At 39.0% G+C, this 23,232-nt stretch overlaps 1 protein-coding gene across 3 annotated transcripts in view; it reads right to left on the bottom strand.

The window, feature by feature from the left end:
- Positions 1-1,632: 1,632 nt before the first annotated feature.
- ZFPM2 (zinc finger protein, FOG family member 2) overlaps positions 1,633-23,232 on the bottom strand; it is a 321,906-nt gene continuing 300,306 nt past the window's right edge. For 2 of the 3 annotated variants that reach the window (XM_040588202.1, XM_040588203.1), the window contains 3 exons: positions 15,823-16,029; positions 11,224-11,448; positions 1,633-5,963 (listed from right to left, as the gene is read on the bottom strand). In XM_040588202.1, the coding sequence (XP_040444136.1) occupies positions 3,472-5,963; positions 11,224-11,448; positions 15,823-16,029 (2,924 nt within the window). In that variant the 3' untranslated portion in view covers positions 1,633-3,471. The remainder of the gene's footprint in view (positions 5,964-11,223; positions 11,449-15,822; positions 16,030-23,232) is intronic. The other variant, XM_040588204.1, reaches the window with a different exon arrangement.

Below are 23,232 nucleotides of genomic sequence, written 5' to 3'. Positions count from 1 at the left end.
TCACGTGGAGCAATTTATTTTTTTTTGTATCATAAACCCTGGAAATATTTTAATGGCTTTTGTTGAGCTATTCATCTCTACTTGATAGCCCCAAAGATTTATTCACTGACTCCAGCTGACAGGGATTAGCAGATCTAAACGATTTAACTGAGGTGCTCTGCTTCCTGCTGAGTTCCAGGTGCCAAAGACTCACTAAGGATAGACTCTCTTTGCATAGGTGATTTAATAAATAGTTAATAAACATACAAAAACCTAAAAGCAGACCTAGGGAAGAGTCTATATTCAAGAGAAGTTTTTAGCAATAGGCAGTTTACCTGTTCTATTATCACTTTGAACAAATGCATAGATATAATCTCAAGAGAATACAAATAATCACTTCATCAGAAAACAGGCTTAAGTAGTGTATTCAGGTAAACAATACTTATGACTTAAACACAGATGTACTTAAAGCTCCCAGCTGGGATTAGGCTGGTATTGTGCTAACTGGTTTAAGAGACAGGAGAGAGATTTCTTGATGGCCAAAGTGTTTATGTTCTTATGTCAAATGAGCAAATTAAAAAATGGGTGTAATAAAGATAGTGAAACAATGGAAAACAGTGTGTAAAGTTATAGGAAAACATGGTTCCTGAGCCCAGCTGTCAGCAGCTATCTTTATTAAACACTTTGTGTTTTTAACAAATGTATAAGAAATCAAATATCAGTAATCTATATTTGCTACCCACCTAGCTAGTGTAAAGTTTTACTTTTGGACAGTGTGATGGTGTAACTTGGGGGTCTAGCACGTGTCAGAGTTGCTAGGTGCTCCAGTGAAGTAAGTAAAATGTGTACAATGTGTGTAAAATTGAGTAACTGTACCCATAGATGAACAGGTTGTGCTTGTTTTGAACTTGTAAAAATGGGACCAGTCAACCAAATAGGTGATTTATTAAGAGAAAGTGCTACCAGGTATATTCTGTCATGTGAAAGCAATTGGAGTAGTCAGTGGGAAGAATATAATACAGCACAACAGGCTTTAATTTACATCTGGAATCTATCAGGTACCCTCAGCATTTCCAGATCAAAAATGTTTCGTGATAAGGCTTTTCCCTTTCAGAACCACTTTTCAGCTAGGTATTCTCTTTAACCATGATATTCTTTACTTTCTCATGGTCTAAACATGCCCCTAGAGCTCAGCAATTGTAAATTACACTTCCTGTGGCTTTCTGACCAACTTCACCTAAAAGTTTTCATCTACGCATACAGATCTTTTAGAATTAGCTTATTTCAATTCAGATGTAGTCAGTTCTTTAAACCAATTTTGTGTGATAGATAGTCTTCAAAATAACATTTGCCATCAAAAAGGTCAAAATGTGCCATCTAAAATATTGTGAGGTCTTAGATATATTGGTGTGGAATTGTCTAGTAAATGTTTAATTGATGGTCATGAATGTTTCTGTTTTACTCTCCCTGTGTTTGTAATGCTTTTTCTCCTTCACAAGTATTATTACCCAAAGTATTTGCTATAGGACCAATTTTGGCCCTACTGAAATTACTGTAGACACCTGTTACCTTTGTTGAGAGTGATAATTAGCACAATTTTAAGCACCCTTGTTCTGTTTTTAAAGCCCAGCTAACCACCAGAGTTGCTAATAATAGTTTTTGAAGTATTTATTATTTTTGCTACTGGATCACATGTACCTACACTTACAAATAAAAAAAGGATGAATACAGTTCCAAAGTACACAGAGATGGGGTAGCTGATAGTCAGTGGTGTTGCATACTGTTATGCTAGACTACAACTGGCTGCTTAGCTGAAGTACCATCCTTTTACGTGTTTTGTTCTGTATTGTTTCTTTTGCTGATATAGGAACTAAATTAAATACAACTCTTCATGTGACTATTCGGGTCATGGTTTTGCTTTCAAATTTGTGGGATGAAAAATGCACTAATAGGTGACTTTCATAATACGAATTTTTTTTACAAAAACAGTGTACAGGAGACTGAACAATTGCAAGTGAAGGGTATTAATTGCTAATTAGTTCAGATTTTAATATAACATAAACTATTGAATAGTATTTCTATATTGAATTAGTGGAGCAAACTGCTGTTCTATTTAAATGAACGCTACTGTTTTTCACACATAAAGAATCATGCCAGAGGTGTTATGAAGCAGATTGTTCCACTGATTTTGACGTATGGAGGTACTGTCAGGGAAGCATGCCTTCCTTAGCTCCACTAAAGAGAACAGCCTTTATGGTTTCAGACCTTCGCATTTTAAGTTTTAGTTCACTAGGTTGTCTTAGACTTAATTGTACTAGTGACCTGTCAGCAAGGACTCCCTCAAAGCGGAGGCATCCTTTGTACTTGTTTTCTCTTTGAACACTTTGCTTCCATAGAAGAAGGGGCAATGTTATCCAGTTCCTAAGAGCTTCATTACAGTTTGTGAGCTCTAAATTCTCCTTGAAAAACAAATAAAACAAATTTAAAGAAATTACTGCCAAACTTCTCCAATGATCTGGAATTTTATTCCATCCATATACATGCATAGTAACAACATTTGTTGAGAAATTATTTCTATCAGAAGTAGAACTTTATCTTTGTGATCACCAGTTGCAGTATTGCTACTCTTATATTTAAATATATCTTATATATGAATTAGATTCATAATTGCAGCATTGAGTTTAGGGTTTTGTTTTAGACTGTGCCTTTCAAAAGATAAAACTGATTGATATGACCTCATTACTTACAATACTGCTTCCAGTAATTTTGTTCATTCTTTATAAAGTATTGCATTTAACAGCAAAGGTTTAAAAATTGAGACAGAGATGCATCAGCGAAAGAAAATACAAGTACTATACAAGAAAAAAATTGCCATCTTCATTTAACGTACGTTTCAGATTAAGAAAGTGGACAGAAACATACTGCTACATACAAATGCAAAGCCTAATGACTAAGGTACTGTATCTGCTAAAATATAAAGTGCAAACTGAGCCCAATTGTTCAAAAAAATTGATATTTTAAGGCGAACTTTACAGCATAGTTGAAACTTCTTTGCAAGTTATATTTTAGCATATACATATATCTGCAACAGCATATAAGAAAAAAAATCAGGATACACAAGTGCTTTTGAAGCTATTTCTAAAATGCTTTTCTGTATTGTTTGCGACTATTTTCTTTAAAATCTACTATACAGTGCAAACCATATGTGCTACACAATAACTATACAATAACATTACAAATGACTTTAATATAAAGTTTTTAAATAAAAAATAACATAACTACAGCTATGAATACTGCTGGTAAAATAAATTAATATTTTTGAAAATGGCACCAATAATACACTTTACTAATGGACTGTAATGAAATTACACCTTTAAGTCTTCAACTCGGCAATAGTGAAATCTCCTGATTGTCCAGATGTAATTCAAACAGCTTTCTTTAGACTGTATGGAACAATATACTAAACACAGGTACCAAAGGTGACCGATTGTTTCATTTGACATGTTCTGCTGCATGTGACGAGCAATAAAACTTCTTATGAGTTATAAAGTTTGAAAGATTGTTGAATTGGATGTCACACAGTCGGCAATACTTTCCACTGGTTGGGGCCTGGGCAGAACCATTCACGCCTTTAGCTATACTAGACAACTGTTCCTCTGCTGTAGGAATTGCTGGAGAGACATTTTCATTTGCAGTTAAGGGATTCTCAGAGATCCAAGAAGGAGACTTGTGCCCATCTTCATGCGGAGGATTCTGGGAAATGTTCTCTTGCTGTGGGTTTGCAGCAGGTCTTTCCTCCTGTTTTAGTCCCCCATTAACTATCACCATGCCTCGGTTTTTTGGCAATAGTGGAAGAGACTCTTTCTTCTGCACAGCACATCCATTCGAAGGCGCCTGGCCTTTAGGAGATTCACTTTCTGTATTTGTGCTTTGATCTAAATCAGTATTATGAATGACGAGAGAACCAGAAATATAATCACTTGGCTTTATTCCATAATATGGAGAAAGCTGATCTGCTCCTTTAGCTTTCTTTATTGCTCCAGGGTAAAGGCATTGTGGAAGAAACAAATGTTTGTTTTCTTCTTTTGTAGCAATAAGCTGGGCCGCTTCACTAAAGACTTTTAGTCCTTGAAGTGTTGCTAAGTGTGTGGAAAATAAGTTTCCATTAGGAGAGGACTGTTTTGAGTTTCCATTTTTCTCACATTTAATTATGCTTCTTTCGTAACTGACATCTGGGCTGTTTCTTTCACTTTCTGGGTTTTGAAACACCTTACTGTCGAGTTGTCCCAGGTCATTACGCTGATGGGCAGTGACAGGGCAAAAATTCTGCTTGTGAGCCAGGTAGTTCTCTACCTTGTTAAAACTGATCTTGCATACTGTGCACTCATGGTAGTCCAGCAGCCTTTTGGGAGAAGTGGACGTCCTCTCTGAGGGGGGTAAGCATTTTTTACTCAGATCTATTGGCACATCCATCTCCAAGCAAGACATGGTGGAGTGGGGAGTATCACACTTTGAAACTGGAACGCACTTGTTAATAGACAGTGATGTTTCCAGATGCTTTGAGACTATTCCTGGAAAGATATCACATCGTGGATGGTAACATTCTCCAAGGCCCTCTGTTGACTCTTGAGTAGATGTACAAGGATTGCCAAGATTAGCCACTTCTAGAAATCGCTGTTGAACTAGTGGTGGCCTCTGCTCTTGCTCTGGTAGACACATCTCATACATCTTCCTTCGCTTCCGGGTACGCATTGTTCTCTGCATGGCAGGCACTTTGTTGGAAGCGGACCTCTTCAGCGGTGGATCGTGGCGAGTGGCACAGTAATACTGCTTGTGGACCATGTACGTTTCATGTCTACTGAAAGTAATATTACAAGCTTCACATGTGGTCTTGTTAGGATCACTCTCCCCTTCTACTAAAGGAGCACTGGGATTCTTCACATCAGAGGGTTTCCCATTTATCTTCTCATCACCATTGCTTGCAGCTGACAACTTCTTAGATTGTGCTGTAAAGTCTTTTTCATGACTTTTATTGTTTGGCCCGATCAAATCTAGAACATTGGAAGAGTTTATGCAAGGTGTCTGCAGAAGCTGATTCTCTGGATCTGATGTGTGAGGAGCTGCATTCAGGATGTTTATAGAGCTTTGACCATTACTGGGACTTACAGCTTCTGGCATTTTTTCTGGGACACTGGAAAAATCTGGTGACTTTGCCATCTGCTGCCATCGGCTGCTGCAGTAATGCTTTTTGTGTACCAAGTAGTTGTCCAAATTATTGAATGTTATGTTGCACTCAAAACATGTAGCCCCTTTGGGCATCAAAGGACTGTAAATTACAGGAGGATAATTGCTACTTCCATGCCTCAGTCTTCGATGGACCAGTTCAGACATTTTGGCTAATATCTCTGAAGCCTGAGGAACCACAGTGATGTCTTGGGGAAAAGCAAACTGAGAAAGAAAAGGTCCCATTGGGAAAGAAGGACCAATATTAGGCTGAACTGGTGATGAAGCAAGTCTTGGGCTGGATGGTTCAGATTTTATTTTAGTGTATGAAAAACTCTGCTTATTTGTTGCAGGCTGCGTTTCTGGCCTCTGGTTTGGAAGGAAAAGCGGAGCCTTTTTTTCACATTTATCAAGCTCTGTATCAGAACTTGCATCTTTAGTCTGCATGGTCTTTTGGCTCTGGGGAACATCATTTCTACTCAACAGGTCCGTTGCTGGCTGTAAACCTTCTTCGTTTCCACTTGGAGAGTGTTCAATGTCACTTTCTCTCTGAATTTTGTTGCCAGAGACATGTAACTCTTGGTGCTGCAGTAGCTCCCTCTGAGTTTGGAAGCCAAAATGGCAGTGATTGCATCTAAAGGCAGCTTGAGTAAGATGCGAGAACAGGTGCTGATGAAAGTTAATCACTGAGTCTGCAGTGTAAGTACAAACTGTGCATTTCAGACTAGCACCAGGCGGGAGAAATTCTTCCATTTTCACTCCTATAAAGACAAGTAGAATACAAAATAAAGTAACTATTTTGCCCTTCATGAAGTATACTGGAAAATCAGTTGCACAGAAGGTATAAACACAGTGAGAACCACTAATTTTCTTCTGATCGGATGTTATTAGTCACCCTGAAAATACGTGAACTGTTTCAGAATTTCTTTCCTTGAACTGCTAGAGGATATTTGCACACTTCTGCTCTGCTTTGGACAGCCTTAGCATCGGCATGCGTTCAGCAGAGATGAAGGGAAAGAAAGAACAAGGGAAAGAATAAAAATAGACCAGACTTACTCCAAAAGAAAAAGGCCATAGAATAGAAATTACAGTTTTAACCAAAGGAGATGTAATGTTCCCCATACACAATCACTGTAGATTTTGAAAGTACAGAAAGTACATCAAGGTCAGGAAGCCCAAGTTTATGATGTGGCTTGAGGTACAGCCCTCAAACTCAGAGTGCCTGAAAGCCACAGACAGAGCAGAAGTGGCATCTTGAGCATTAGTGATGCTCAGCTCTCTGCTTGTCTGAGTTGGCTGTAGTGTGGGAATAGGATATAAATCTATCCTCATCAGAAAGGACTGATGATTTGCAGCCACTGTGAAGGGAGGAGGAGGAGTAAGACATGGCTTCACCAACATTTTCTCTTCTACATATAATGGCTGTAGGCAACTACTGCTGTAATACAACACCTTTTCCTCACAAAATCACTTCAGCTTTCCCTATCACACATTCAAAGATGGCACATTCAAAGCCATCTTACAACCACTGCTGAAACAAAAAAACCCACCCAGGTTTCACAGTATTTTGAAACTGAAAATGCTTTAAAAAGGTACAGGACCGAATTTCTCTACTGCAGCAACACAGATTCTGACTATCTGTTAGACAATAAAAACTGAGAAAGTATCGGCAGTGATGATATTCAGAATCTAAACCAGTTTTTTCTGTCTACGCAGAACACATACCATGTTTTGATCAGGTAAACTAGGTTTATGGTAGTTGGGCAACATCAAGCTGTAAGAATATTGTGGCTCCATCTGTGGGAAGTCACTCTGTTGTTGGAGGTCCTCACTTCTCCCCTTGCATCAGTGACTCCCACAGTTGTGAGTGACATTTGAACTTGACCTACTCTTGGCCTCAGAGGCCAGAAGGGAGCTGAGGAGATACACAGCACTTTCATCAGGGCTCATTCCCCATCAGGCATTTTTTTGCCAGGAGGCCATATGAAGCTTTAGCTTCTCCACTGCCATAAGATGGTGTTTCATATGCTTCCACACCATGTGACACAGTCACAGTAGGGTGTCTCTACAGACTTTGAATTTCAGTCAGGGCTCCATGCTCCACTGGTGTGGGTCTGCTATAGACCCCATCAGGAACAGTAACAGAAGTTGAAGCAAACATTTCACTAGCTTACAGGGGTTTTGGAAAAGGAATGTTTTGTTCTCACTGCAGAGGCTGCTAGAACTTGCGATAATCTGTACAGAAAAATAAAGATGGACAGGATCTGAAAGACAGCAAGAATTATTGAACTGACTAGTTTATGACCAAAAAGAAGGGGAAGGACTGATTTTAGCCTCTGATCTAAGAAATACCTATAGATTCTTACTGGAAATTCAGTAGGATCTCAGACCTATGTCTTTCAGGGAACACAGATGCTTATCTATGGATTGCAAGAAGACATGGTCACTCACAGCTCATGGCTGAAAACCCTCTCAACATCTAAGCCAACTGTACGTCACTAAATACAAAGAGCTGAAGCAACTCTTACACTGTGGCTAAGATTTCAGAATTTTCCTCTGCTTGGAGAGAAATTAATTTGTTATCTTCCAAGAGTACCTGGTTTTAATTACTAGGCTGTATGACATGCTGGGCTGCATTCACCTGCTCTTGTTGAAGCAGCTCCTACTATTCTGCTGGTTCACTGAACAGTGAAATACTTGCTAGGCAAGAGACAGAAAATGGCAACAGCCTGATATTCAAAGTTAAGGTCTGGAAGCACAAGAAGATCAGACCTCTAAATGAATGGTTAAATGTTGTCTGTGTTGTCTACATAAGGAAGTTTCTCACTCAGCATCTTCCAGTCCTGTTCATGGAGGTACCAATCTTCTCCAAGGCAGCATGGTGCCTTCAAGATTTCCAGTTGTTGCCCAAGTATCAGAGGAATATATTTAATTTCACCGACTCCACCAAGTAGACTCCCACTCTCCCAGGAGTTTTTACACTGTAGCTGAATAAGGCTTTCTTCCATGACTAAAGCACACATTATTGTCCTTTAGACTCCATCCCTTTAACAGATCAGAAACTCCTGTAATGCACTTCCCCCTTTCCAGACAAAGCTCTCTACACTACAGAGTCAACACACCCATAACCTGACACTGCAGTCTTTCTTATTTGTAGGTTTTCTCTGCTACTGAAAACTCCAATGCAGACTGTTCTGCAAACTTGTAACTTGTGTTTCCAGACCTAATTCAAACCAAATTCAAACAACACACACAAAGCACCTTCAGGAATGGAGATAAAATTCCCACTGAATTCCAGATATTTAATCTCAGAATTTTGTAATCCCAATTTTTGTATATCTAGTACTATAATTTTAACAACATGGACACAGACAACACACGTGGGTGATATGATGGTTGGAGGCCATCCTGGGCATAGTGATCATGAAATGATAGAGTTTTCAGTTCTCTGAGAAGTAAGGAGGGGGGTCATCAGAACCTTGCAATTCTGGAGGACAGACTCTGGCCTGTTTAGGAGCCTGGTTGACAGAGTCCCTTGGGAGAGAGCTCTGAAGGGCCAAGGAGTCCAGGAAGGCTGGACATTATTTAAGAAGGGAGTCTTAAAGGGGCAGGAGCAGGCTGTCCCCATGTGCTGAAAGACGAGGGAAGAAGAGCAGCCTGGCTGAATAGAGAGCTTTGGCTGGAACTCAGGAAAAAAGCAGAGACTTTACCACCTTTGGAAGAAGGGGCAGGCAGCTCTGGAGGACTACAAGGATATTATGAGGTTATACAGGGAGAAAATTAGAAGGGCCAAAACCAAAGCAGAATGTAATCTGGATACTGCAGTAATTGGCAATAAAAAATGTTTATTTAAATGCATTAACAACAAAAGGAGGGCTGAAGAGAATCTCCAGCCTTGATTAGATGAACGGTGAAACAGTGGCAAAGGATGAGGAAAAGACTGAGGTACTTAATGCCATCTTTGCCTCAGACTTCAATAGTAAACCCAGCTGTTCTCTGGGTACTCAGCCCCCTGAGCTGGAAGACAGGACAGGTAGCAGGACAAAGCCCCCATAATCCAAGGGGAAATGGTCAGTGACCTGATGGGATCCACCCAAGGGTACCAAGGGAGCCGTTGGAAGTGCTTACTGAGACACTCTCCATCATTTATCAGCAGTCCTGGCTAACTGGGGAGATCCCAGAAGACTGGAAGTTAGCCAATGTCACACTCATCTACAAGAAAGGCCAGAAGGAGGATCTGGGGAACTAGAGGCCTCTCAGCCTGACCTCAGTGCTGGGGAAGTTTATGGAGCAGATAATCTTGAGTGCCATCACATGACAGGTACAGGACAACCAGGTAATGAGGCCCAGCCAGCATGGGTTTATGAAAGTCAGGTACTGTGTGACTAACTTGATCTCCTGTGACAAGATGACGCACGTAATGGATGAGGGGAAGGCTGTGGATGTTGTCTACGTAGACTTTAGTAAAGCCTTTGACACCATTTCCCACAGCATTGTCCTGCAGAAACTGGCTCATGGCTGAGCTAGGTGTCCTCTTTGATGGGTAAAAACTGGCTGGACTGATGAGACCAAAGAGTGGTGGTGAATGGAGTTGTATCCAGTTGGTGGCTATTCATAAGTGGTGTTCCCCAGGGCTAAGTGATGGGGCCAGTTCTGTTTAATATCTTTATTGATGATCTGGACGAGGGGATCAAATGCACCCTCAGTAAGTTTGCAGGTGACACCAAGTTGTGGGGGAGTGTTGATTTGCTTGAGGGCAGGAAGGCTCTGCAGAGGGATCTAGACAGGCTGGACTGATGAGCTGAGGCCAATTGTCTGAGGTCAAAGAAGGAGAAGTGCTGGATCCTGTACAACAACCCCTCACAGCGCTACAGACTGGAGCAAGAGCGGCTGGAAAGCTGCCTGGTGGAAAAGGACCTGGGGATGCTGGGCCCCTCACTGCAAGAAAGACACTGAGGTGCTGGAGCATGTGCAAAGAGTGGCAAGGAAGCTGGTGAAGGATCTAGAGCACAAGTCGTATGAGAGGCAGTTGAGAGAATGGGCATTGTTTAACTTGGAGAAAAGGAGGCTCAGGAGAGACCTTACTGCTCTCCACAGCTATCTGAAAGAACGTTGTAGTGAGGTGGGTATTGGTCTCTTCTCCCAAGTAACAAAGTGATAGGATGAGACAAAATGGCCTCAAGTTGTTCCAGGGGTTTAGATTGGATATTAGGAAAAAATTCTTCACCGAAAGGTTGTCAAGCATTGGAACAGGCTGCCCAGCGAGATAGCGGAGTCATCATCCCTGATGGCATTTAATAGACATGGAGATGTGGCACTTAGGGACATGTTTTAGTGGTGGACTTGGCAGTGCTACGTTAATGGTTGGATTTTATGATCTTAAAGGTCATCTCCCACATAAATGATTCTATGATTCTATGATTCTAAAATACTCTCCCCAGTTTATATTTGTAAGAAGAAAAGAGAATATTGTTATCAAACAAGGTGTTTTTACGAAACATTTGTCCTGGGAAAAGGACACAGAGTTCTGGACCCTGGTCCTTAAAGCCTCCTGTCTAAGAAGCCTGTTCTAGAACCCAAAGATCATACACAGTTCAGGACTTGCTCTTTGGTGGCATGTACTTCTCCACTGAACAGCAAAACAGTGTAGATGGAGATTGTAGTCTAGCAGACTCACGTTTGGTGGATGAAATCCTGAAGTAATTGATTGAGCGTAGAGACCAAGCAGCAGCATTCTGTGTCTGGATTCCTTAGCACACCTTCACTAGTAAAAAAATGCTGCCTGTATGCGAGCATACACACATTAAGAGAGAGACAGCATTCAAATGAGGATTGTTAGATAAGAGAAATTACACTGGTTAGCTGGAATGGTGCTTGGTGTAGAACACAGGTAAGAAACTTGATATTTTGGTGGTATCTACACCCAACGCCTGCATATATTTGGAGAGACATTGATCCGATGAATGTGTATATTGAATAATTCTTCAAATAGCTAAATCCAGGAAAACATACTGTACTTACCACTGTGAGAATTTAAGTGCATTTCCAGAGCTCTTGCGTTAGAAAAACTTTTGGTGCACTGTGGAAAGGGGCAGACACTGGATATCTGCTGAGCACCATCTTCATTCTCCTCTGACAGCTGAGGCCCCTCTCTTTGCCTCCCACTGCAGTAATACATGAGATGGGCCTGCAGGTTCCTCTCACTTCGATACCAAATGCCACAGGATTTGCAAGGGAATATGTCCTCTACAAGCAAATATAACCAGGTGCAGGTTAGCCATGGTGCACTCAGTGCCAACCAATTAACACAGCTGGATTAATTCCCCTCACTTCCCCATTAAATGCATGCTTATTTAATAAAATACTGAAAACAGAGCCACAGGTATATTAAAATGTCACTTTCAGGTGAGAGACTGAATGTGTGAGACAGTTCTTTCTTTCAAAAGAAGATTTAAAAAATATTTACTACAAAAAAGCACCTAGAAGCTTTTGGTATGCAATTATTTAAAAATGAAATGAAATTATTTGTTGTGAATATGCAGTTCTAATTCAAGAACTAAGCTGTATTTCCAATACATCACTACTCACTAGGTGACATCTTTCAATTACACTTTCTCTTCTGTGTGCACAAGTCTTTTCAGCATTGGACCTTGGACTTTTTGAGTGGTAATTGCTGATCATTCTGGAAAATGTATATTCTCAGAATGCTTATGCATTTATTACTGTCAAGTCCTGTTGCTCTGATATCCAGGAGGCCAGACTAGATTGTTTTTCCTTAAGATCCTACAGTGCTGAATGTAATATCACACTAAGCAACATTTCCTGGGTTCCTTTTGTTAATAATATTACAGTTCAAATTGCTAACGTGCTTTTGTTCTCTTGCTTTTGGTAAATTGTTACTGTTGCACTTTTCCCTATGCAAAAGGGATATTTGTGAAGAATAATGCATTTTTTCTTTGTCCTCTATCCCAAAGTGTCAGCACCTTCCCTGAGGGGAAGACAACGCAGAGTTTGCAGAGTGCTTCCCAGCAGCAACAGGAGCAGACATTTTGATCATGTACTGAAGGCTACATATCTTACTCATGCGAAGAGTAATAATGAATACTGTGTATTTACACAAAGTGAGTATTTGGTTGTTAATACCCTGTCAGAAGGACACCTACACAGTAGATGTTGCATATCTGTCTCATAAGGACAAAAGACTTGCCATCCTATTGGTAAGAACAAGGAAGAAATCCCAGCCCTTTAGGGTACATCTACAGTAGTAAATTAAACAGTGACAGGGTCCAGACAAGAGCACCAAAACTTCTTATTTATATTGTCAAATCATAAGAATGGTCCCTTCCGCACTTTTGGTTTAAGACAATTGACATCTTCCAGGTTCTTGCATACAGTTCAGGAGTTACCATGGGCCTAGGATCATTACCTGCAACTACTCTGGACACTTCTCGCCTGTTTTTGAGACTAAGAGAGGATAAAATTATAAGTGCAGCCAGACTGTGCTAGGTAACCTCAGGATCAGAGAATGGACAATTGCAGTGAACACCAAAACACATCTTGGTCAACACCAGAATTCCCACTGACTTCAGAATGTAAAAAGCTACTACTGATTGTAATTAAGTCTTGAAGAATGGCTAGCCACTCTGAAAATAGGGCACGTGTAGCTGATGATGTAATTAATCATAATTTATGACAATTTATGTTTAATTTCAAATATTGACATGTATAGGATCACTGCTTTGTTCCAATTCCTTTGGGTGAACAAAGTTGAAGACTCCAACCCATTGAAATGGATGAGTCTTTTGTTTGTTAAATATCTACAAATGCAGCCAAAATTTACACTTAGTTTGTATCTCTGACTGCATTGCTAATGCTTGCCTATTTTTCTGCTCATGAATTTGCATAAAATATTTTCACCACTACTAGTTTCCACATTTCCCTTTGCCACTGAGTAATTGTGCATGAATTTAAAACACAAACATTTAATGGAGCAGTTAGTATTCCAGTATATATCAGTATTAAAACATCAGTGATACAGCTTGCATGATTTGAAATGTCGCATCTCACGTGAAAGCTGACATATCAACATTTGTTTTTGGCTTCAGAAAAGTTTGGTTTAAAAAAGTTGAACCATTTTTCCACAGAAAGAAAGTCCAAAAGTAATAATAGGGAACTCTGATATGGGCAACATGTCCTATTTGAATTCATTTGACTGCATTCCACCACAGAATGGAACTTTCTGATTATCTTAATGAATTTGACTTCCAGCCATCTTTATTTCCTATGGGCTAGATGGCCTGGACAATCTGTAGCTCCCGTTATGCATGGTGAATATATGACTCCCATTACATGCCATGCAGAGGAAATGCATTTGAGGAGTTTTGCATGGTGAGAGGATAGAATTCCAGGGAGAACAATGTATAGGGATGGGATCCAAAACTATTGCTCCCCTAAAGCGGTGCAAAATAGATAAAGGCTAGTTGAAGTTAATGTTTTAATTCTTTAAAAACAACAACAACAACAAAATCAGTTTCTTTCAATGGATCAATTCAGGAAATGATACTTTCAAGGTGCATGACCCAAAGGTGATATTCTAATTTTGATTTTTCAAATAGAAAATGTTAGGAAGCCTTAAAACAGAGCTCTACAACACTTAATTTTTCTAGAAACTGATTTTTTTTTTCCAGAGATCTAGCAAGGGAGTGGTTACGAGATGTCCCACTACATATCTAGAGGTGCATTCAGCATATTACTGGACTTGCATCTAGCTCAAGACTTTACAGAAGAAACTGAATTTCATAAAGTTGACAATGAAATGTGGGAACAGCCCCATCTGGTCAGAGACAGAGTCAGAACTGGGGTGTAAAGTCCCAGACAGTGAGACTTGCTATTTAGCAGCCTCTGAGTTAACAGTACAAAGGTTACTCCAAGTTGCTGCTAAGCCTGTACAGTAAGAGCTGATGCACAGTCAACTTAGACTCCTCTTAGCAGCAGAAGTTGCAATGATCAGTGTAGCTTTCCAGGGCTCTGCAAAACACAGTGGTGGTAGCAAAGGTGTTTCCAGAAATTTGATACTGCAGAAATCTGACTATTTTGCCAAAGCCCAGAGTTGGCCTTGTATAGGTTTGCAGGAAAAATATATCCTCAGCTGAAACAAGCTGTCAAAGAGTCTTTGGCCTTTAGGTAAAGTAACTTCCTCACTGGTGCCTCCCTTGCAGCTGTTGTCTAGAAACACTGCTCCGCTCTAACTGTGACAACTTGGTGGTCTGTTACAGGGACTTCTGACACCTTTTGGAGAGGTCCTGTACAGTGTTAATTGCTGGTTCTGTGAACAGGTATGTTAGCTCACAGCAGCCCTAGTGCTGGAGTAAAAGCAAATGCACTTATCTAAAAGGCTGGACCTTGATGCCAGCTCACTCTCTGGAAGGGAGGGCTTGGATGACTTGGATATCTTAAGGTTTATCTTTTAAAACAGGTAACAACAAATATGCAACTATCAAGATTGTTTCCCTAGAAAACAAGCAATCAAAAGAAAGAAAGAAAGAAAGAGAGAGAGAGAGAGAGAGAGAAAGGGAAACATGGAATGAAATGCATCATCACAGATGTTTTAACTAGTCCTGTCAAAAAAGCTTGAAGATGGTGTGACTGTTCATGACACAATGTTATTTGGTGTGAGCCTGAGTGGCAGATCATATGCTGGCATGTGCATTCACACCTGCAATTGCTGTGTTCAGTAGTTTACTGTATCTAATTACAATATTTACAAATCATGGGAAGCATGGTGAAGCCTCCAACACAGTCGAAATGGACAGGCTTAAAAAGTGCTGAGAGTTAAAGATGTTCAATAGGTCTAAGTGATGACTGCTGAGGATCATGGTAACAGCTAATATATTTGAAAAGTTCTTAAAGAGGAGGATAAGGAACTAGGGCTGTTTAAAGACAATAAGAAAAAGTTAAAGAAATTAAATTTAATTCAAGCTGAATTGTCCCAGTTCAGGAACTGACTTATCGGGTACTCCTGTCCCTCCTCTCCAAGGACAGCACTTAACTACATGCTGTATTTTGCCCATGATAGGGTCTATTGATGTCCAAATGACATAAAACATTCTTGGATAGCAACATTGAGTAGAGATACTACAATAAATCAGGGCTGCTATAAGGCATGATCTCCACTGCATTCTGAAACAGCCATTGAGGAGATGTGTTCTTTCTTTCCATTGAGTATCATGAATTATTACCAGAAGCTGCAGATGTAAGCAACGGGCTTACTTGAGCAGCAAAGGCTGGACTTTGTGAGCTAGCAGGCCCATCTTATCTACGTTTTTAAGTTTCTGATCCTATTGCCTCAGGGAGTGTATCACAGAACCTCCACACGAGGGCAGGTCAGATACTCTGGGTGAGGCTCTTGCAAAGCCCAGCTGCCAGACCGCTCTTACTCCTCCTTTTATGTCTGTGAGTTCATTTCAGATGGTGGGGGAACAAAAGTAGGCTTTGAGCTATGGGTTTTAAGTCATGTGGTTTCTGTGGTCCTGAATTCACTGCTGCTGTATTAGCTTCTCATATGTGCCTTGAAGTACTCCTGTTTTAAAAAATCACCAGAGAATAATATTCATCACTTACTGTTCACAATAGCTGTAGGCAAAATAGATGCCATTGCAGCTTGTTGAGGGAGCAATTGTATTGAGTCCAGCAGGCGTGCAGGATACATCCCTTCTGTGAGAGTCATCTGACTAGCAGCTTGCAGCCTTGAATCAAAATCTACAACAAAGGCAATCAGCTCTTCGCCCTCTGATATGGCCTTGGTTGTGGTACACCAAAGCTGCCCCCCTACAGGAAACATAAAAGCAGAAAGATTTAATTGATGATATCAGATTCCAGAACTTAAAACATCAGTGCCATATCTTCACAGTCTTTTTAAAATTTTGATGGCTTGTTTAAGATAAAGAGGCAAATAATTTTTATTTTTACTGTCTTCCTTGTATCAATACGGGAATCTTCAATGTGTATTTGGGGATTCTTTTCCTTATTATTTGCGTCATGAAAATTAATTTAATTTTTCATGTTGTCTCCTAAAAGGCCAGCATTATGAAAACCAAGATATAGGTGAAAATCTATTATATGGTACTTTTCTCATCATTATTTTTCACCAAACTTCCTGTATATTTTTTTGTAACTCCAGGTTTGTTTTATTTTGAATACCAAATCACAGCACAATAAAACCGAACAGCTGCAAAAAGAAATCAGATTTCCTCTTAAGGGCATTCTTCCCCTCCCTATGTTTGCTGCCCTCTTTTTCTAAAAAATCTTCCCTTATGTAATATTCTTTGTAACATGACTACTTTATCTCTGCTTACACTGACTGAACTTCCTGAAAAGAAGATATGCCAAAGATCTGTTTCATAAAGGCTTATTCAAATAAAGGTTTGTTTAAAAGGGGGAGGAGGTGGAAGAACTTTCATCAAACAGTAAGATACACTATAGCTCTGTGCTGCAAATGTCACGTGTAGTGCATTAAAGAGAAAATTAACTATGCGAGCACATCTACTAATGTATTTGAATGTGATAGTGAATGCTCATTTATTTAACTTGTTTAGACAGGCAAAGCACTTATATTGTGTTATCTACACTCTCAGGCCTAGATACATATCCAATACAGTTATGCCTGAAATAATGTTGCATACTTTATATGTTATAAGGCTTTTTTTTCCTCAGGTTTTGTATATATAGAAAAAGCTATATGTTGTATTCATTAGGCAAGCAAAAACTGTACTCGTTTTGATAAGTAATATTGCTGTGTTTATCTTTCGGCATAACTGCCTTTTCAACTGCACTTCATTTTTTTCCCCTCAACGAGATTATAGTTTTAAAACAACTTGTTGCAAAAATCTGGTAGAGGAGATAACAACAGTGTATGATATGCCACAGCTAAATGGAAGAATTAGGACATTGTTTTAGAGAAATCTTGGACAATTAATTAAACCAGTCTATTAGCTTTCAAAGATGAGCAAACAAAACAGCACCAGTGACGATGCTTTTCAGTGGAAAAAAAAAGCTAAGTTTCCAGACCTCAAAGTGGTGTAAAAGTTTCAAAGCAAAAAAGTGTCTTTGTATTCACCCTTCTGTAATATAGCAGTTGAAGATGGCTCCAAAGTTTACAAACAATTTACCGTGATGGGACCAAAGCATACTAAGGTTTACTACCCTCCAAGATTACAGCATTAAATGGTGCAAATCTGAGTAATTTCCTCTAGAGAATAAGAAGATGAAATACGAAGATAGTGCCATAAATGTCTACAAATGCAGAATCCTAATGCCCAAGCAGGAATTCAAACATATGAGGAGCACAGTCTGACTTACTGCCTGATATAACTCAGAAGTAAATATACAGAAGCCTTCAAAGTTAAAACTGGTATAAAACCTGTTCAAGAGAGAACCAGGCTAAATGCTGGAAGTGTACTTAATTAGATTTGTAGATAAAAAGACATGATACGCATGCTGCAATTTGAGAACCTGAAACTGGGTACTCTGAAACGGGGTACTGTCACTGCAAACACCACATGGTTCGTGTTCTGGGAGGAAGAGGGCTTCCATTGTTAACACATGCCTCTATTTTATTTATATACAGAAGGCGTAATAATCAACCAGCATGTTTCAGTACATTTTAATAGAGAATAAGAGCTCATTCTAGACTGTATTATTCACTGCATTTCTTAATAAAATAAAAATGAGTCACTGCAGAAGAACCAACTGAGATTTTCTCTATCCCAGCAAACAACTTGACATGCTGTACCCTTGGGGGGGGTGGAAAAAAAGTGTAGTTGATTACTGGGTCTCCAGCTGCAATCAGTCTGGATCAGCTAAAAGGCTGACTCAGTCTCCTGGTGTTAGAGCTCCTCAGGGTGTTGACTCATGTCCAGCAGCAGATTAAACTTGGACAGCTGAAGCCAGCAGTGACCCCGGCTGTCTGCTCCACCCAGCTCCTGGAGGCTGTCACACCTACGGCAGACACAGCTGAGTGGGATGTGTGACAGCTCTGGAAGCACAACAATCTTTAGCTTGGCTTGTTTAAGGAAGTCAGAACTACAGAAGTTTAATCCACTCCTGCGTTTCAATACAAACCTTCAGCCTAGCAGGATTCAGATCCAAGAATTACATTGTTATTTTGTTTTCTTTCATCCCACTCTATAGAAAATGAGGCATTTAAGTGATCATGACATATATGGCCATGTTTTCAACAGTACATGGTATCATGTTAAGTTAAATCCCCAGATGAACTCCCAAACAACGCGTTCTTTCAGCTACTGGAAATGCAGTATAGCACCTCTGCAGCAGTAGTCACCCCCAGGGGTAGGACACAGCACACTCCCCCCTTGCCCCCCTCTGTGCTTGCTTGCACAGGGTAAGGCAATAGCTGCTGTTTTGAAAGATGCAAACGACTTTATTTCCCTTAATGCAGTGAATGCAAATATACTGGCCTAAATGCCCAGCAGGAAGACAGTGAAAGAGAAGTCTTCTTGAGCTTTCTGTTGCACAGTCAGGGAAACGGTGTGCAGAGAACCTGGCAGAGGCTTCCAAATTTCATAGGAAGTTACAATCATGACTATCATATGAATTATTATGCTGCCTAGACATCCTTGTCAGAGATTGGGCTTCCTTACAGGCAGTGGTTACAAAACAGGAAGAAATTTCTTGCTTCACGCAAACATTTCTACAAGCTAAGACACAATTGACATATACACAGTAATTTCTCAGGTGTACAACATCGTTTCATAAAGCAAAGGGCAGTGTTAACAACAGATTTTCAAAAGGATAATATTTAAGTCTTTGCCAAGTACTGGTGACAATGGAGAAGGAGATGGGAAGATGTTTGCTTGAAATATCTGCAGACATGAAGATTTCATAAGGAAACATAAAGGCCTGTTATTTATATGAGATGAAGTCCTGACTAAGCTGGCTAGAAATATTTTAACCAACTGTTCCTTTTGTCAGAAAAAAGCTTATGGGGGTGAAATGGTTCTACCAAAACTTTACCAGGCCAAGTTTCTCAGTCCTAAGACAGATGCAGTAGAAGAGAAAAGAAGAATGTCCAGATAAGCAGTAACAGGCATGAGTGACCTCACAGTGCCTCAAAAATTAAGTCGTTGCTATACTGTTTGGTGAGAAGGCAAGACAATGGTAGAATGGGGATTTTGGTCCTCTTCTCGCCCATAGTGAGTACACTGGTCATCCATTTGTACTGAAAAGGGTCTTACTGTTTTTACATGGTGGGGTAAGAAAAGTCTTACTCGTGTTTCAGTGCAGAAGGAAAGTTTTTGAAATACCATAAGGCTTTGTGACATTGGAAAGCCATTTTCTCTACAAGTCTAGTTCTGATTCCGTGAATTTGAAAATAAGCTTCTTGAGCCTGCAACATATTGTTTCATATCTGTGGTTAAATCAAAGAAAATTATGTGGATATGTAACATGTATACATCAAGCAGAGGAAGAGAATAAAAATACCTTTAAACACTATGTGTTTACTTGTACTCTTTTTCTAGTTCACATTGCAAGCAATTAGAAATGCTCATTTAATCACTGAAAGTTGGGAAAGTTAAATAATATCATATTGTGCAAACTAGAGCAAAAAATTACATTCCAATTGCATTAGCATGAGTTTTTTATCAAATGACATCAGGCACTGAAGCAGCTATCTGATACCTTCAGAGTTTCCACCAAATGGAAAGGTTATTTCAGGATTCTCTTCTTTGTCTGCATCTTTCAGTGCAAATATTTCTGCTGCTTGAATAAAACCCAACACCCTTAAAACAAAACAAAACAAAACAAAAAACCCCAACAAACCAACTTCCTATGCAAAGGAAAAAGTAAGGTCCTGATGTCCCTGAAAAACTGTGGACTTACTGTTCTTTGTAATGTTTATGATCAAGATTCTTGTGCAAACAGATCTGGTTCCTAACAGGAAGCTTATAAATCATACTCATAATTGCTGTCAAAACTGCAGTGGAGCGTACTGCAAGTTTCGATAATAAAGAATAGAGTCACAGTTCAAACTTGATTACATTTTGGAAATTCATGCTGCTCTTATAAGAATCAGTGGTCTTAAATATCTTCTTCTCCTGCCAAATTTTTCACTTGCACTTTTTATTATTTATGAAATCAGTGTCTGCACAATGTCATGCAGACCTCTGCTGATAAACTCTAATTAAGATTAAGACAAGCCTTTTGGAAAGGATCCCATCATTAGCAAACATGATAAACACAAAAATACTCCCTACTTGTCAACCAGGAGCAATTCAGTAACCTAACAGTATTATCTGTTGCTAGGCTACAGAGCTGACAAAGCTTCAATTATATTGTATGGCCATACCTATAGAATACTGTATAAGCAAAATGTATCTAATATAAAAGCATTTAACTTCACCCATGCTATCTGTAATTCATGGCTTCTTTCAATGGCAAAAATCAGGTTAATAATTACATAGCATGCTGGAAAAATCTTAGCGATGTGTCATGTTTGCACAATTTTTTCTAATTTATCTCTATGATTGATAGACATTTGCTTTGTAAAAGTAATAAAATGCAAGCAATGGGATGCTGTAAACCACAAGCGCAACTACATCTGGGCTCATCAAGATATGGAACCACACTTAGTATAAAAAATATATAGTAAATTGAACCAATTAAATCATATTTAGATGCAGTAATACTCTATCTTCTGTATTCAGAATAAGGAGTACTGTGGTGATAGATATGCATGCTAATAAAAAACTTTATTTTATGTAGGACAGACATCCAAAATACAAGAGAAACTTCCTTTTTTTTTTTTTTTTTTTAAATAGCCCTTAATTTTTTTCCTTCTACATTTGGATTTTTTTTTTTTTTAAAGTGACCTCTATTATCCTATTTGGAAGCAGGAATTTGCTCTGATCTGAAGATTTAACTAAAGCAATGGCCCTTCACCCATTTTGATTCTCAGAACCCTACAACACTTCCAGGGAAGACAAAGACCCCAGCAGAGTGAGCCTTCTGATGGTGGACTTCTTTTTTTTCCCACTTATTTTTTGAAGACCTTAAGGAGTAAACATGTGGAATCTGTGGATCACAGTATGAAAACGAATATATATAAGGACAGACTCCCGTATTAACTCCTCCAGGAGAAAAAAGCTTTAAAATGGATGGAACCATAAAGCCTCTTGATTCATACTGTTCCTTTTAGGAAAAGTGACTTAAGAAAGGAAGTAGCTAAAAACAATGTTTCCATTGACTACAGCTTTCATGGAAGGAAGTGCAGAATTTTTCACAGATGAAGAAACATAACAACAATATAAACCTATATTCAAAGGCAAAAGGCAATTCCAGTTTTCCTGTCTTTAGCAGCAGTTGGTTTTCTTTGCTGAACCATTTGAGTCTTGTTTTTGACCCCACAATGGCTCACATCTTTCATACAAGTTTAGGAAATCAATGGAAAATTCTATTAAACCCAATTTTCAGTGCCAGTTAATTCAGAAGTACTGCTTTCGTGTAGTAAAATTTGTGCTTACTGGATTTGATTGTGTTGCTGCAACAACATAATAGCCTGTTTCCTGTACACACATCTTTTTGCAAGAAGGGTCAAAAGACTATCAGAATTTATTTAAACAACAGATTGTTACTCTTAGTGACTTCTGGGCACCGTAAACTGAATTAAACCTTCCTCTCCCAATGAAAGATTCCAACTTGTAAAAAATGTTGCTTTTTAGTAATGGTAATGGGGATTGGAGTTAATTTATTATCTTCCATCCTTTGTTGCACAGGTTAAGCATTTAAGGAGAATTTGCACATCACAATAGGATGGGATCTTCATATTTTGGGTTCCTCCTGCTTCTTACCCATGGGGTTGTGACGACTCAGCATAATGAATGCCATTTCAGTGCGGCACAAGTTACTGGGCAGATCTCTAATTTCTGACATGAACAAAGTACATATATCTATATGTAGACACATTGTTTAATAAAAAATTATAATTAATTCAAATCCAATACTGTTGAAATTTTTGACAGTAGAGTGGTACAAGGAACAGAACTTATAAATTATGTGTGCCCCTTCTTTGAAAAATGCTTTGGAGGTTTCTTTGTGCATTGGCAAATACAGTAGGAATATGAGGTATTGTGTGGATCCTCCTGCACAGCACCTGATAAAAGAATAAAGAGCTGTGACATATTCTTAAAACAATAGAGGAATTAAAGAGAAACAATGGGCCAGCTGCTTCATTAATACAATCAAAAGAGAGCCCAGCACAGAGGAGTCCAGATAATTAAGCACTACTCTTTTAGACCTTTTTTCTGTAATAAAACTGCTAAAAAATTATTAACTACTTCATAGTTGTTAGATAGATCTATGTACTTGTTTATTTAGGTTGATTAATGCCTTTTCAGTATTCTACAACATGCCAACTCATGGTTCATACAAGTTTTTGAATAAAATAATGTAAGAATAAGTGATATGGATCTGTGGTATATACAGCAATAAATCAAAAGCATTTTGTGAGCAGTCTTTCCAGTTGCTAAATAATTCTTCGCATTTTTCACATACGTACACAAAATACATACTTTGCACAGCATTTTTGTATTCATGTATTTTAATGCTGGGGTTCCAACCAGCTCTCTGTGAAGTGTCTCAAAAATCACCCCTGCAAATTCAGACTTCTCAAACTCTCACAAAAAATAGTTTTAGTGCTACATTAAGACGACTGAGATGATTTCCTAACATCTTCTATCATGTTTCCTTGTTTACTGATCAAAGGAGATTGCCAAAAGATACTTGACCTTTATTTTTAACGAAACCAGTGCATATTATAACCCTGCAGTAAATGTAAAATAATAAAAAAAAAATTATAAAATTAGACCAACACAGCTGACAAACCAGTTCTTTTGGCAGTTTTACTATTACCTTTATGTTCAGCATAAAATATGGAGCCTGCTTTATTTTTAACTCACTGAACAAGCTGCAAAATAAAGGAATTGCAACAATATTTTTCAGACCAAACAGAAGCAT

The sequence above is a fragment of the Falco naumanni genome, chromosome 3, assembly GCF_017639655.2.
Source record: "Falco naumanni isolate bFalNau1 chromosome 3, bFalNau1.pat, whole genome shotgun sequence".
NCBI classification, from domain to species: domain Eukaryota; kingdom Metazoa; phylum Chordata; class Aves; order Falconiformes; family Falconidae; genus Falco; species Falco naumanni.
Note: the sequence above shows the minus strand (reverse complement) of the source record. Positions and strands in the feature narration are given on the sequence as shown.